Source organism: Parasteatoda tepidariorum, chromosome 4 (genome assembly GCF_982258835.1).
Source record: "Parasteatoda tepidariorum strain Cologne lab strain chromosome 4, Ptep-v5.0, whole genome shotgun sequence".
Classification (NCBI taxonomy): domain Eukaryota; kingdom Metazoa; phylum Arthropoda; class Arachnida; order Araneae; family Theridiidae; genus Parasteatoda; species Parasteatoda tepidariorum.
The window spans coordinates 52,028,420-52,046,159 of NC_141758.1; the positions used below are offsets into that span (position 1 = coordinate 52,028,420).

The 17,740-nt window shown below is 29.4% G+C and overlaps 1 protein-coding gene across 34 annotated transcripts in view; it reads right to left on the bottom strand.

Moving 5' to 3' along the window:
• LOC107440890 (uncharacterized) overlaps nucleotides 1-17,740 on the bottom strand; it is a 60,096-nt gene that overhangs the window by 18,204 nt on the left and 24,152 nt on the right. For 25 of the 34 annotated variants that reach the window (XM_087161122.1, XM_087161121.1, XM_087161117.1 and 22 more), the window contains 10 exons: nucleotides 17,524-17,565; nucleotides 17,284-17,325; nucleotides 17,044-17,085; nucleotides 16,795-16,845; nucleotides 11,883-11,930; nucleotides 11,710-11,757; nucleotides 11,541-11,588; nucleotides 9,671-9,763; nucleotides 6,982-7,308; nucleotides 3,409-3,468 (listed from right to left, as the gene is read on the bottom strand). In XM_087161122.1, coding sequence (XP_087017248.1) covers nucleotides 3,409-3,468; nucleotides 6,982-7,308; nucleotides 9,671-9,763; nucleotides 11,541-11,588; nucleotides 11,710-11,757; nucleotides 11,883-11,930; nucleotides 16,795-16,845; nucleotides 17,044-17,085; nucleotides 17,284-17,325; nucleotides 17,524-17,565 — 801 coding nt within the window. The remainder of the gene's footprint in view (nucleotides 1-3,408; nucleotides 3,469-6,981; nucleotides 7,309-9,670; nucleotides 9,764-11,540; nucleotides 11,589-11,709; nucleotides 11,758-11,882; nucleotides 11,931-16,794; nucleotides 16,846-17,043; nucleotides 17,086-17,283; nucleotides 17,326-17,523; nucleotides 17,566-17,740) is intronic. The other 9 variants (XM_087161123.1, XM_087161119.1, XM_087161115.1 and 6 more) reach the window with 3 other exon arrangements.

The window sequence follows — 17,740 nt, forward strand, 5'->3', positions numbered from 1 at the left end:
ATTTTGTTTCTAAAAAAAGATGAAATTTTTCGGAAGAACGATTTTATATATTCAATATTTTTTAAATCAAAGTTTTAATTTAAGAAGTTTTTTTAAAAAATAAAGTCTAAAAAAAGTTTAAAAAATAAAAGCTTTTTGTGAAGATAAAGTTCAGATAATACAAGTATTGAAACTTAATTTAGGCACAGAAAATATAAATGGTTAATATTAGAAACATGCATAAAATTATGGCTAAAATAGAAAACATTAAAACATTAGAAATTAACGTTAAAGCTATTTGATCGTGCAATTTTATAGTTATACTTAATAATTTTTTAAAATTATCATTTAGTTTTAAATGGAAAGTTTAACTAGATTTTAACTATTTCTAGACTATTCCATAAGGATTTAAATGTTTTTAAAGAGATAAATACTTTTTTTCCTTGTTAATATTACATTGCCGGATCTTCATTTAGGAAACCACTTTAAAAAAGTATCTAACATTTTACTCTTTGTGAATAGAATATGCATCTCAAGGCTTCGCGATTTTACTCCTCTCCACACTTTTCCTCTCTCAGTTACAATAGTTTCAACATATCTTGCTTTTTCACCAGGCCAGTATATCTGAACTTCTAACTGAAACGTACTGTCATTGGAAAAAAAAAACAAGATTTGCCGAAACCATGGAAACTGTGAAAGGCGAAGAAATCGCGTAACGTTTAGACGCCTATTATATCGATCCTTTCTTTAATTTATGTAATCAGAAAAGAAAATAACACAAGGATTAGCACATATAAGGAGCTCGATTTTAAATATTTGTATTTTCGAAACTATTACACACATTACAATACATGATACACATTATTTTTCATTTAAAAGGGATAATGTGATCGTTTTGCATCATGAAAAAAATCTTTAATCTGAACATTTTGTAGATTGACACTGTCTGTGGTTCCGAAATTCTTCACGAATGAATGCAGCAGTGGATCATAAACAGTGTCTTTGGTTCCCGGGTAATCAGTGATTTGCTCATAATCACATGGTTATGATGATCCTCAGTCCTTTTTTCATGTAATTTCCTTTTCATGGAGTTATATAAAATATCATTAAGACAGAGTGAAATTACGAAATGTGTAGGGCAAACGTGATTACAAATTAACTTATTTCGTTCTCATTAATGTTTACCGTTAAACGTCAATGATTAAGCATCTGTAACTGAAATGAAATAACCTTAAATTTTACTTTTCAATTTTTGTGAATCTTTTATTGTTATATGAGTGATAGTGGAACATATAAATATTTGAAATAATGAAATTCATTTATTCTAATCCTTTGTTACCAGGAGAATTATATATATCATTAGGGGGATTACTGAAACCAACTGTGATTAAACTTTAGTGATTAATCCCAAAATTAATAAACATTTTCTGACATTCAAACATAAGAATTCTAAACAGTTATTTCAGCTTCATTATTAAGAAGCTAATGTCATACTTAGATTTCCAAAACTAAAATTACTTTAATGAATAGTTTTAAGGTTGCTATAATTCCAAATACGGTTGTGTCGAATTTAAATCAGTGTTACCTGGCATTGGATACTGGGTAAAATTGGCTGGGTTTGGATACCCGGAACCCAGTCTAGACTAAAAACCGGGTTCGGATACCCGGTACCGTGATGTGAAATTTTTTCGCCGCTTCCTAGTAATAAGCAGGTAATGAAAATCTAGCTGGACCGGGTACCTAATACATCTTGAATCAAAGCTCTATTAATATATTTTAGTTTTAAAGGGACACTACTGAATATAAGTAAATGTTTTTATTATAATTTATTGCATTGGACATGGGTATTTTGAAAATACTAAAGAAATTAAAAACTTTATCTAATTCAATATTTTTTTAAAAATTTTTTTGATTGAATAATTACGAAAATTACCGTTTAAGCAAAATTAACATATGAGCTTAAAGCATGTTGTTTATCTTATGATTACTAACACTGTTACAAATTTCTCGGAAAAATTGTTATATTACCATACTCAAACAAAGCAGTCAAATTACCATAAATAAGACGGTATTCAAACTTTTAACTGTGAGAAAAGTCAAACCGTTTATTAACTGTTTTCACCTAATACGGTTAAGCAACCGAATTTTATTGCACCAACTAGGCCTACCTAATCACGCGACTTAGCTCCTGGCAACTAGGTACATATTATAGCCAAGAGGGATAATCTATCAATCTTGCCGATAAACGGGGTTGACAACGCAATATTTCCTCCATTCCCTTCAACATATGAAGAGTTTTTAGTGCCCTGCACTTCCCAATTCCTTTACACTGCATTATTAGAATATGATACTCTCATCCACACATAGATGGCACTACCATTAAGCTGTTTAACAGAAAAAGGTCTAGTATTTCCTAATGATCACGATAGATGGCACTACCAGATACATTAAATATGCCACATTTCTAGGCTTGGCTCATATGACAACTCAACCACAACCTAAAACCAACGTCTATTGCCTAGCATAACCTAACTCCAATGTTCAAATAAATTTCATTTTCACGATTTTTAAACCATGCTAGTTGTAAATGGTTAAAAAACAGTATAGTTTTATATTTATGTTTTTTTCAACCGTACTGTAAACCGTCTCAAAACCGTAAAGGTAAAAAGTGTTATTTACCGTAAACGTTGCGGTTAATTGGATAGACAGACTGCTGCCGCCTATTTTACCATAATTTTAGAACGGAAATTTTAACGTTGTAATCATTAAACTTTTGAAGCCATTTGTTTTTATTTTCACCGCAATTTTTTTTTTCTGAAACTACACTGATGTTGAACCATAATAAACCACAATATTATGCAATTTTCCTCCAATTCAAATTGCACCTAAATGGCAATTGGAACTAAATTGAATTGGAATTGGACCTTTATTGGAGCTTTTATTACCGTATCAAAATAAGGTGTTAAATTGAACCATACATCCGTTAGCGCTGAACAGTACTATCGTACAATTAAGTTTAAGATGGTTTAATTTACACGACAATGTGGTTAAATTTGGGGACATATTGTAGGTACAGTTAACTTAGACAAGATACTGTAAATTTGTTGTGTCTATATTGCGCACTCTATTTCTCTTTATTTTCCACATTTAGTGAAAAATATTATGCAAATTCGTTCGACTTACATACTTTATATGCGATAAAATGCATATAGTCCTAAAAGTTTCCTTTTGTTTATTATTAATAATACACTGATAAAAAGTTTAAAAATTAAATGACTTTTTTTTAGAAATTAAAACAGTATTTTAAAAATACGATAGAAATTTGGTTACATAATTTTCATTGTTTTCAATTTTTTACTTCCGTGTCCTTTTAATGAAATATTACTTCTATTAGCATATTATTAAAACACTCTGTTCTTTAATACTTACCTTTGTCATTATTTCCATAATCATATCCACCATAATTGCCAAAATAGTAATCATAGTAATCTAAGATAAAAAGATTATACAAATGAGTTTTTTTGTTGATTAAAATTAGATATACGAGTAACTCAAAAGAATATTGTTTTAAATAATGTAATCGTTAAATAAAAATCGTCTTAAAGGATGTAAAAAAAATAAAATTAATTAATCTTTTTTCGGTTAATTAATTGCCAAAATAGTAATCATGGTAATCTAAGATAAAAAGATTATACAATTGAGTTTTTTTGTTGATTAAAATTAAATAGACGAGTAACTCAAAAGAATATTGTTTTAAATAATGTAATCGTTAAATAAAAATCGTCTTAAATGATGTAGAAAATTAAAACTAATTCATCTTTTTTCGGTTAATTAATTGCCAAAATAGTAATCATGGTAATCTAAGATAAAAAGATTATACAATTGAGTTTTATTGTTGATTAAAATTAAATATACGAGTAACTCAAAAGAATATTGTTGTAAATAAAATAATCGTTAAATAAAAATCATCTTAAATAATGAAAAAAATTAAAATTAATTCATCTTTTTTCGGTTAATTAATGGCCAAAATAGTAATCATAGTAATCTAAGATAAAAAGACTATACAATTGAGTTTTTTTGTTGATTAAAATTAACTATACAAGTAACTCAAAAGAATATTGTTGTAAATAATATATTCGTTAAATAAAAATCGTCTTAATGTAAAAAATTAAAGTTAATTAATCTTTTTTCGGTTTTGTAAATTAAAGTATAATAGCTAGTCGGAAAAATCTTGCACTTTGCAATTCGTTGTAGTATTTTTGAAATGGTACAGGAAGCAGTTTTAAGATTTATTGTAATGAGCCCGGGTACTCTTGGGCTAATAAGAAAAGATATCGTTTCTTGATTAATTATTCTATTCTCACCACATCTGTATTTAAAGCGTCTGCATATTACATAGCTCATTGCTATAAGCCTTAGCCAATTCAGGTTGAATGCTTAAATTTTCGCGCGTTCAATGAAAAGGAATTTAGGGCTTATTATAATATATTTCAAAGATTTTATGCTGAATAGTAAGTACTGGATATTTTTTCAATTAGCCTAGAGCATTACAAAGTGATAGCAGCATTTGGATATAGCTGGATTTTTTATTTAGCTTTCTACATATATGTATCAATTCTTCGGTTATATATATCTAGTATTTATGTAATTAACATTTGAACGTATATCTTCATTTTTGATAGAACATTTTCTAATTTAGATGTATACTTATTTCATAACATTATTTTCTTTTTAAAAGCCACATGACTGGAGTTTTTGTCCACATTAGCCCCAGGAAAAAGGGTTGTTATGGGCAAATCATAAAATTAATTATTAAAATATTTTGCTAATTATTAAAAAATAATTGTTGGAGACAGTGGGAGCGCTCCGTGTCTCGAAACTTTTAAAAATGTAATCAGTCTGCCGACTTTTCGAACAATCTAGTTCATAGTTTTTAGCTGACGTCTTAATTCTTTATTTGATAATAATTTTTTTTATCAATAATTCAAACGACTCTGTGAAACGAAAAGAAAAAAAAAACCATAACCGAAAGCATTAAAATTTTAAAAATTACTTATATTCAAGTCATGATACTCAGAACTTAGGAAATATTCTTACTGGATAAGCTTCAACCGTTCTAATTTGAATTAATAAGATTCTAAAATCTCTTGAAGCATATTTAATACTAATTTTCAATTCTATAAAAAATTTCAGTTGGCTGAGAATTAAAATAATCATCCCAATTAAAAATTTGTTATTCAAATATTTTGATTAACATAAAATAATTCATTAATAAAAAATAAGGGAGCATCTCCATTGTCCTGTCTAAAATTTAAACTGATTTAACTTTTTAAACTTTTAAGTACAATGATTTGCATCACATCGACGCTTTGCCGTAACTCCATATTACATCAAAGTTTACAGTATTCGCTCCAAATCAATATTTGCATCTTGACAAACATGAATGTAAAGCTAATGCAATTGTAAAAAAATCTTCATCGATGGAAACTTTTAATAAATTTAGATTAAAAAAAAACAAACAGTATAATTAGTTATTATCATACTTTTTTTTAATATAATTGTATTAAAACTGAAAGACTATCAGTTAATTTCTAGTAATTAATTTGTTAGGCATAATGATATAGAATAATTTCAAACATGAATAAAGTTTAATGTAGAAAAAAATTATTGATAACTAATTTTTATGATGACAGTGCTAAATTTTGCCTTTATGTAAAAGTAAAAATCAAAACCGTTAACTGAATCTGAGATAAAAGAGAAATAGCGTATGATTTGAAGTGTAAGTGTAAGTAGGTGAGTTTGTTGCTTAATATTTAAATCAAGACAGGTGTAAAGAAAAAAAAAAAAAATCTGTTTTACGCTTCGAAAGCTTTCCATTTCAAATTATGAGAAATATTTTGTTAGATTCGACAATGCATATGTTAGAGTGTAGATTGAATTAAGAAAACTCTTTATAACGTTGCAAAACTACATTTTCCAATAAACACAAATATTAAGAGATCGGATAAATCTCAATTTGCAGCAATGTAATGCGTTAATTAGTTTTGTAATGTGCAATAATGTAATGTGTTGATCAGAATTTACAAGATTCTCTAGATGTGGATGAGGAAATAAAAGCGATTTGAATCAGAAAACGTGAAGTCGAAAAGGAAAAATGGAAAATAAAAGTGAAAAACAAAACTGGGAGAACCACTGTGACCGAGAGAGGCAAATCAGGGCAGGATGCATTTCCGCTCGCTATAGAAAGGTGGGGAGAAGCTTATTGAAGATTTGTGATTATTGTTTATTGAAGCTTATTGAAGATTTGTGCTCTTGTTCTTTCACATTTTCACTCTCGGCTACCACGATTTTTCTAGTTCTGTTTTTTTCTCTTTATTTTCCATTTTCTTTTTTCGACTTCACGTTTTCTGTTTCAAATCACTTTTATTTCCTCATCCACACCTAGAGAATCTTGGGAGTGGAAGCCTCTTTTTGAGTGCTCGAAATACGCCGATTTTTATTACCCTCGTCAATATTTTGAAGAAAATGAAGTTTTTAACTCATTAAGTTATAAAGAATAAGTTAAAACCATGATATACATTGCATCAAAAAAGTGCTATACATTTAGACATCTTTCGATTAAGAAATTAGATATCCTTAGTTTCTCCTTGTAAAATTGAAAATTTTATTGATATTGACTTATTTTATGATCTTCATCTATTTTTCTGATATTTTTCCCCAATTATTTCTGTCCGCTACACTTTCTGGGAATAATTCATTTAATATTTCACTTGTATTTTGAACAGGTCTTAATATTTTTTTTCAACATTTAATTCTTTAGATTCTGTTGAGTCTGAATTCTTTTTTAAGCGAGAAAGAAGCCTTGTTCTGTATTGTTTTTCTCTGAACATGTATTGGAAATGACCTCCAAAAAGTAGAATTTTGTGACTTGTACAACGAAACTGTAATAAATTCAGATTTCTACGATGTTTTATAAAAATTAAATATAACACATTCACATACCATTATCATCTGGTGCACCAGTACTTCCTTTATTGTCACCATTTCCTCCCTTTTTACCATTATTTCCGTTGTCATTTCCCCCATTTCCATTGCCGCCATCCTTATTACCTCCATTATCTTTGTTCCCATCGCCATTGTCTCCGTTATCATTGTTTCCACCATCATTACCTCCGTTATCCTTCTTTCCACCGCCATTATATCCGTTATCATTGTTTCCACCATCATTACCTCCGTTATCCTTGCCTCCCTGATTATTACCTTTATTACGATCGTCTCCACCATTACCATTGTTTCCACCGTTATCACCTCCTTTGTTGGCACCTCTACCTGCAATCGTAAAGATATATTCTCAGCAAAAAATAAAATATCCAATTTGCAATCTGAGGTCATTTTTTTCAGCAAAATTTTAATATCTAATTTTTTTTGAAAACCTACTACGTTAAAATGTTGCAAATTTTAAAAATTTGCAATATAATAGATTTTTTCGAAGATTGTAAAATTTTGAAACGAAGACAAGAGTGGAACGGAGTTTATAAAATTGCTAACAGTTATAACAGTTCAACAGTTATACGGGTTACAGATTTGAGGAAGATGTAATTAACTTAATGAAATTTCTGTGATTTGTTGTAGTAGTAGAACATCATGTTTTAAATACATCGTATTCTTGCATACAGCGTAAAGAATATTCAATTTATCGTGAAAGTTTGGTCGCTTTTACAATATTCTCAAAAAATCAAGTTGCTCCAGATAGTAAAACTTTCCTACATTAGACGTACAGTGCAGAGATGAATAATAATAATAATAATTTAATAAATAAACAAAACCGCTGAATTAAGTTTTGTCGGATGATCAGATTTTAACGTATTAACATTCAAACTCAAAAATTAATATACAGTATGTAAATTTATTTGTGCTGAAGATATTTTGAGTTACAATAGCAAAGACATAACGTATTTTCATCGAATAAAAATTTTTATTCTTATTTTAATGTATTCTGATTTTTAGAGCTCAAAATATGACTGATAGCTGCGATCGGAAGTACATAGCAGTTAAAATTTTGAACTTATTGATGATAGTTTTACTTTTTGCCCTCTTAAATGGTTCTCGAACCATTTAAGCAAATAAGAAAAATATAAGGTTTTTCTACCCTTTTTTTTGAATTTCGAGATAATTTCAAGCAAACAAATTTATAATTATTTATTATTTCTGATACTTGATTTAATAACCTTTGAGCAATTTTTAATGGTAAGGTATGTAAATGTTTGCAAAATTTCAAATTACGTAATTTTACACGATAACTTCTGAATTGTGGAAGAAATAAGTAGAATAGTTTCTGAGAAATTCTTAATGTGAATAGTCGAAATTCTTTTTATTTATTTGAATCTCATAATTTCGAAGTAAATCAATAAAAAAATTTCTGTATGTGCAGAAAATAAGTGCTGAACAGGGCAGGTTTTCTCTCTCTTTATATATATATATATATATATATATATATATACATATATATATATATATATATATATATATATATATATATATATATATATATATATATATATATATATATATATATATATATATATATATATATATATATATATATATATATATATATATATATATATATATATATATATATATATATAATGCCATATTTATGAGTTACAAATAACGATATGAAACAAAGTAATCAGAGTTAAAAATGTTTATGAACTGTTTCAGATCAAATTGCCCAGAAATTCATTTACTGTAATATTTTTGCAAGGCTCGTAAAATTAAAAGCTGTACTAAGTATATAAACAATGCATGAAAATGTTAGCGAAGACTATGTATTTGTGTCGCATTCCAGACTTTAAAAACATCACTTTCTTAACGAAATGACATTTTCAGATTGTAACAGCTGCTATAGGTTACTTAATAGCGTTTGTTAAGTCCATTGCTTAGAGATGAAAGCGTTTTGCCTTCAGGCACTGAGAACATAGCTCCAGGTCGTAGGATGGAGTAAAAATCTTAGAAAGTTAATTAAAAAATGTTAATGTATTCTATAGTTAATGTTAACGTATAGTATGTTAATGTATTCTAATTTATTAAACTTAAACAAACAGTAAATAAATGATACAATTCAGTTATTTTAGATTATAAGTGCATTAATATTCATATCTTGTTTTTAGGGACATTTTTTAGATAACTTATAAGCTGTAGGAGTAATTTTCTCAACATAAATTTATAATAAATTATTTCTTAGAATGTTAGCACGTATCAAATACTAGGCTGGTAATGTAGTCTTTTTTTAAATTTAATTATTAATTACTTGTATGCAATTAATTAATTTGCTTATACAAACATTTTTGACAGATAATTTTTTTTGTTGTAAACTTTGAAAACTTGATTTTATAAATACCATAAATAAAGCAGTTCTTTCTAGAACTTCAAATACTTTTTAGATTTTGATATTTTCTTTTTATAAAACTATTTTTTTTACATTTTGTACATTCCATTTGTACATTCCAGACATTCCATTTTTTTATATTACTAAACAAAATAAAAAAAAAAATTTTTAACTTCGATTTTTATAAATTTCTTTTAGTTGTTTTCACACCATTATTTAGCTTTATTACATAAAATATTAATGAAAACTTGGGACTTAAGGCTTTAATGGGTAAAATCGAAAAAGTAGCAAAATCCATACCTAATCCTCGAAAAATCCAATCCCACCTATTTCCTCCACCATCGTTTCCAGATGCTGCTGCACTGCTACTGGCTGCTTCAGAATTTTTTCTCCCTGCAACAATTAATAAAATAATAGTCTTGAACCCAATTTACTAATTTTTTTATTTTTTTCTCCAACATTTAGGTGTGAAAGACAACGTTTAAAAAAAAGGCTGAACTCTATCGAAACCTTTGTATAAAAGATTGACCTTAACCAAATCTTAGGTATGGGAAACATTTATTTAGATTTTAGAGGACACTACTTACCCTGTAAAATCAAATTATTTTAATTCGATGATCCGTCACATTTTCATCTTAAAAAATATGTTGCAGTTGCCTTGGTAACGAAAGAATACGAGAAAACATATTTCGGTATTAAATTTAGTTGATAATTTTATGATATAACGATGATATAACGTAAACAGATAACTGTATAATTGAGATATCCTGTTGAAAAAGATATATGTCAATCATTTTGTCTAAATAATAAGCTAAACACATCATGTATCCGTAACTGCCTTTAAAAGGCTAATTGGCTAATTTAAATAGTATTTATAGTAACAGTGAAATTTCCGCCATTTAAACTAAAATTTAAATAATTATTCAGAACTTTTTTAATAATTAATACAATGTTGGATCTTCATCCAGCGAAATCAAATCCATTTAGTATATAAAAAGTACATGTTTGAATATTAAAATAATTTTTGGCTGTGATAAATTGTATTTAATATTTTAAAACAACTTAATCTATATTTTTCATTTCATGTATTAGTTTTAACAAGGCATAACTAGAATTATTGTCTTATAGTAACAGGCAGCTTCAACTGTTGTTCAATCAACAGTTTCATTGCGTCATACAAAGATGTATTAGAACAGTCTGATACGTGATATTTAAGATACTTGTCTAATTCTGCCTTGGAAAGACAGTTTTCATTGAAATTAATTAATTTGGTTTACTAAAATCTTTATTTACAGAATATTTTAAACGGCGTTAGTACCGCCTAAAGATTCTCTCTAGCAACCATTTAAGTATTACGTAGTAAAGGGGGTAGTATCGTTAAATATTACAAGAAAATGTTGGTAAAATTACCGTACTGTATGATAATTACATTTCTGGCAAAAAAAAACCCATCATATTTCTGGTTAATAAAATTAAAATATCGGTACTTAAACCAGTAATTTCGTTATTTCTCCATTCAAATGGTAATGGTAAAATTACCAAATTTTATCATATTTACCAATTTTTATCACACAATGTAAAAACGATATTTTATAGCTAATTTTAATTTTAAAAAGAATTTGAATTTTTTTTAGATTATAGTACTTATTACCAGACATTCATTAAGAAATACAAAACTGAAAAGTAAATTTTATCGAATAGTTCAGGCCATATTTTATTATCATAAAATCATGATAAAATTACCAAATTTTATCAAATTTACCAATTTTTATCACACAATGTAAAAACCATATTTTATAGCTAATTTTTTCAAAGCCATAACTAAAGCATTTCACTAAAAACTGCTGAGTTTTTTGATGTTACCGTAGAGCTAAAAACAAGGTAAATTTTACCATATTCTGTTAGTTTTAATAATTTTCAACATAATTTTTCTTTTCTTCTAAAAGTAGTGCTGTTCTTTAAGAGGTTGGCTACCTATGAATGTCTGAAGGAATGTATTCCTTAAACTAAAATTTATTTAGAAAGAATACAGCAAGTGGGTGTTTTACATTCTTCAGATAAATACTGGATATGAGTGATTTTTAACGGAGATAGATGTCCGTTTAATAATATACATTTAACTCTATTTTTTTTTTAAATATCTGTTCGAATAAATTAAGCTTATTCTCACCGTTTCTATCTGATGACGCTGCTGCTGAACTTGCTGCTGCAGAGTTATCTAAAATATTGTTTTACATTAATCATACGAAGGAAAAATGGAAATAAAAATGAGATGAGAATATATATATATATTGAATTTAATAATTTAAGAATATTGAATAATTTAAGCTTATTCTCACCGTTTCCATTTGATGACGCTGCTGCTGAACTTGCTGCTGCAGAGTCGTCTAAAATATTGTTTTACATTAATCATATGAAGAAAAAATGGAAATAAAAATGGGATGAGAATATATATATATATATATTGAATTGAATAATTTAAGAATATTGAATAAATTAAGCTTATTCTCACCGTTTCCATTTGATGACGCTGCTGCTGAACTTGCTGCTGCAGAGTTACCTAAAATATTGTTTTACATAATAATATAAGGGAAAAATAGAAATAAAATGAGAATATATATATATATATATACACTGGTTATCATAAATTAAGGAAAAATCACAAAAATAGCGATAACTCTTTCAAAAGTAAGCCAAACCGTGCAAAATTTGCATATGTTGTCCACTAAGAGTAGCTGAGTAAAATTGCAATATGCAAATTAGTGGCGCTGCACTCGGCTTACGTCATCTGCCTGGAGCATAAAAGTCCAAGTTTGAGAGAAAGCACACAAATTTTACTGTGATTGCGACATTGAAAATCTGAGATAGCCAATTCGTAATAATGACCTCTAGGCATCATTTGCCTGAAGAACTACGATGGAGAGCCATCGGGAGACTAGAGGCAGGGCAGAGTCAATCAGAAGTGGCCAGATGGCTAAATGTGAGTCCATCTGTGGTTCATAGACTTTGGAGGCAATTTCAAACCACAGATTCGGCATCTAGGAGGTTCAGTCAAGGACGGCCAACTGTTACGACCAGTGCCGATGACCGATATTTGACATTAAGTGCACGCAGGAATAGAACCGCTACTCCGACACATCTTAGATCCTCTCTTGCTGCAGCCACCGGAAGGTTGGTGTCAACGTCAACTGTGCGCAGAAGGCTCCACGAAGGTGGTCTGTATGCGAGACGACCAGCCATTTGCGTGCCGCTCACATCACGCCATAGGAGAGACCGTTTGCAGTGGGCCCGACAACATGTCCACTGGACGTCAGATCAATGGAGGCCTGTTCTCTTTACGGATGAGTCCAGGTTTAGTCTAGAAAGTGACAGTAGACGTTATTTGATATGGAGAGAACCTGGGACCCGTTATCATCCATCAAACATCCGTGAAAGAGATGCATACGGAAGAGGCAGTGTCTGTGTTTGGGGAGGCATATCCTTAGGAGGGCGCACATACCTCCATGTCTTTCCAAGGGGAACCGTGAATGCTCAGGTTTATCGAGACAACATCCTTGATGCTTATGTGCGCCCATATGCCGGGGCAATTGGTGATTGCTTCCTGTTACAGGACGATAATGCAAGACCACACAGAGCTCGCATTGTTGATGATTATCTTCAACAGGAAACAATTACTCGCATGGAGTGGCCAGCTCGATCCCCGGACTTGAATCCTATCGAGCACGTTTGGGATGCTCTAGGGAGGCGTGTATCTGCCATCAATCCGCCCCCTCAGACCCTTGCCACGCTTGCAACTGCTTTACAAGAGCAATGGCTCTCACTTCCTATTGAACTGATAGACCGCATAATTGAAAGCATCACACATCGCTGTTTGTGCTGTATTGCTTCTAGAGGCAATCATATTCCATATTAAAGGTACTTTTTCTATTGCAAACCGATACTTCCAATTTGTTTATTTTATACATGTGCTAATTTCTATACTACTATTAATGTCTGATAATTTCTTTTTATGTTGTTTAATACCTTACTATGTGTTGTATATTGTGGGTAAGTTTCATAAAATTCCATGTGTAATTTCTTGAGTTATCGCGATTTTTGTGAATTTTCCTTAATTTATGATAACCAGTGTATATATATATATATATATATATATATATATATATATATATATATATATATATATATATATATATATATATATATATATATATATATATATATATATATATAATATACCTATTGGCAACACTATAGTCATTATTTATTTTGTTAGATTATTGTAAGCAATAATTTGTGATGAATACTTAATTATACGTTAAGTATTTGGAGTAATTTTGTATTTTTTAGAAATGAAAACTTTGGCGTGAAGTAATTATTTAGATTTATTTTTGATCCCTTCCATATGGCTGTAGAACAAATATTGGTGTAGAACCAATATTGGTCATACCAATTATTGGTGCGAAGTTTATCTGTTTTGAGTAGTGAACGATACTCAAGTTATAGCTCGAGCAGTGAGTGAGGACGTAGTACAGCACGTAATGGAGCAGTGTAAGTTTTCTACCTTATCTTACTTCTGAGATGGGAATATTTTTGTTTCTGCTGCCTAAGCTGAAATGTTCCAAATTCAAAGTGGTTTGCGCAATTTAATGACTGCAAGACAAATTTTAATTTATTTCCAAAATTCAGTACTTAATGAACTTTGTACTGAAACCTCTTGAAAATAATTAAAATTAAAATCAAATCTGCTCGGGGCAACAGCTAGACGGTGAGAAAACTTTGCTGATATATCGTTTAAAACTAATTAGGGTGTTAGAATTGGAGGAGAGTGGGAAGATTTGGAATATTTAAGTACAGTTTCGTTGTGCATTTGTCTTGATTTTCATAGAAGTTTATACGTTGCACAAGATAATTTTGAAAGATGGTCGCCAAAGGTGGCTGAGTTTAAATAATTTCATTGCACGTTTATTGACGTATGAAGATTTTTTTAATAGCCATTTAGCAGTTATAAATGCCGCATGACTTAAATTATAATTTAACCTTTTCATATCATAAGTTAAAAAATTTGTTCAAATATTCATTATTTTCATATTATCATTTTTCCTAATTTTATCAAATAATTTCATTGTATCATTTAACTCTATAATTTATAATATTATTTAAAATGACAAATGTTAGATAAAGTGCTACAAAAATCATTATTACTCTTTGGTAACTTCATGAAATTATATTTACGGATTAATTGAAAAATAATAGTATCTAATATTATATAAAGATACACTCTCATTAATAAAACTCTCACTTTTAACACTCCAGCAGTCTTTGAGCAGTATTTCGTTAATTTTAAGAATTATTTCGTCACGAAATCACGTGATTTGTGGCGAAACGTGAACTCTCAAATGTATGGTAAAAATGCTTCCTCGATTCGAAATCTCTTCGTAGTGCATTGTGGGAGATTGTTAACCAGATTGATGAAACTAGAATAAACACCAGACAATCGGAAATAAATTGACGAATTACACTGACTGGTGGTATGGTGGTCAAGAAGTTGACTTTATACCACGAAGATCTGGAGTTCGAATCCCTCTTCAGGTATAGGAGAAATTTATCTATGTGTGATTGTTGTGTAAAGCCGTTTATTTGATTCCGTCGTTAAAGTGATTATTTAGGAAGTCAGATGCATTAGGCACAACAAGTTTTGTTTTCTTATTTTGTAAAAATGTGCAATTATTTTAGCTTTATGCAAATACATTTTGTTAACATGTTAACCAAAACGAAATGGCCAATTACCTGGATTTGAAAAATAATCACCCGAGCTTGAAAAATAAAATAATATAAATACGATTCATGAAGAAAATTGTGATCGCTGCAAGGCGATCACAGGTTACCAATTGGCAAAATGGTTGTTGTCCAATTTTTTTTTTTTTGGAAAAGAAACTTTATTGTGGTTTCATCTTGGACATATTCAACTGTTAATCCTGAATTGTTAGGTACACAATTTCGCAGACATATTTAAATGCAGCTCAGACACACTCTGTGTAAATTCTTATGATGAATGAATAGACATTGAACAGCCAATCGAGATCAATATTAACATTGTCGGAGTGGTACAATTGTATTTAATAGAGATTGTGAGCTGCATCATACACCGGTTTCGGGTTCACAAGTTCATACGTGAAATATGATTTGAAAGCTAGGCCTTTCTTCAATTTTACATGAACAGTGAATGAATCATTTATATTGCGTGGAAGACAGTCTACGGTCTTGGGTACGTTGACTATAGATCCATTTATCCCTAACTGGTGATCAACAACCAGTTCTCGTATTTGCATGAAAGGGGTTCGGAGAGTCACCATTCGCTCTTCGGTAAGGTTCAATTCTCTCAACCACTTTGGTACTTTCGTGAGGGACGGCCTTCATGCTTAAATTTGCGAACGGAATCCTTTCGTTTTTTCGTTTGTGTGTAATGCTTAAGGTATTCCCGTCTACGTTCTTTGGCTTTTTCAGCCTTGGTAATGTTATTTTCTTGCTGCAACTCTAACTTTTGGGACCGTGTCAATCAGTTTAGACCCTCTTTATTCGTGATATTCACCTGAATTAGTATTGAAAACGATCCAGTTTGAACTGTAGATTAGAATTCCTGATTTTTAATTAAAACAATAAAAACAAAAATATCGTTCAAATGATGAAATTCTCTTTTATTCACAATTCAAGAAGTATTTATGGGATCTCTCTGGTCCCATATCTCAAATTTAAACTCTCCAACTTAATGCATAACAAAATTGAAAGTGAAAAAAAGAATTCTAAAAAAAAAAAAAAAAAAAAAAAAGTGATTAAACAGCAGCTGTCGTCGCAATAGCAACGCATGCGCGCTGTTTATTATTACTCCTGATTATTGTCGTTGAAAAGTGAGGACGCCATGAAATCCAAACCAAGACCCGTTTTGCCTATGGGTAAAAAATTTATTTGAGCTAGAGTGGATGAATAAAGAGTTTTTTTATAAATCCATTGAAAATTTGAATAAGCTATAGGAAGAGTGTGGTAGGAATAGGAGAGTGTGAACTAATAATCATCAACTAATTGAAAAAAAATAGCGAAAAAGGAATTTTATTTTAAAGTTATTGAATTTTAATTGTTCTTTTCGCTATTTTTCTCTTGTTTTTGACTTGATATCATAACTATTATCTCATTGTCACGGAAAAGTTTATTTACTTCTTGATATTTTTGTTTTGGTCTTAAACTGACGTCGAAAGTAAAAAAAGGAAAATAGATAGAGAGATCGAATGTGTTAACTGAAAATATATCTCAATATTTACATAAAATTTTTAAAAGCATAAAATACTTTAAAAAGCTTTATTTCTCCTCATTTCTTCATATCGTGTTACGTATTTTAAATACATAAATAATATGTTTCGTACAATCATTACCTCCATTATTATTTCCACCGCCATTATTACCTCCATTGTTGGCACGTCCACCTAAATCATAAAAATATACTCTTTACACAAAATAGCTTTTCAGACTTGCAATTGTAAGTCATTTTTAAAACAAAAAATATAATCTCTAAATGTAGTTTTTTTCAAACGAGCTACGGTAAAATGTTAGACATTTTGAATTTGACCATATAATAGTTAATTTTGAAGCATTTGTAACTTTGAAATAGAAGGATTACTTACCATTACCTCCGCCATTATTACCTCCATTGTTGGCGCCTCCACCTAAAACATAAAAATATATTCTTTACACAAAATAGCTTTTCAGACTTGCAATTGTAAGTCATTTTTAAAACAAAAAATATAATCTCTAAATGTAGTTTTTTTCAAACGAGCTACGGTAAAATGTTAGACATTTTGAATTTGACCATATAATAGTTAATTTTGAAGCATTTGTAACTTTGAAATAGAAGGATTACTTACCATTACCTCCGCCATTATTACCTCCATTGTTGGCGCCTCCACCTAAAACATAAAAATATATTCTTTACACAAAATAGCTTTTCAGACTTGCAATTGTAAGTCATTTTTAAAACAAAAAATATAATCTCTAAATGTAGTTTTTTTCAAACGAGCTACGGTAAAATGTTAGACATTTTGAATTTGACCATATAATAGTTAATTTTGAAGCATTTGTAACTTTGAAATAGAAGGATTACTTACCATTACCTCCGCCATTATTACCTCCATTGTTGGCGCCTCCACCTAAAACATAAAAATATATTCTTTACACAAAATAGCTTTTCAGACTTGCAATTGTAAGCCATTTTTAAAACAAAAAATATAATCTCTAAATGTAGTTTTTTTCAAACGAGCTACGGTAAAATGTTAGACATTTTGAATTTGACCATATAATAGTTAATTTTGAAGCATTTGTAAC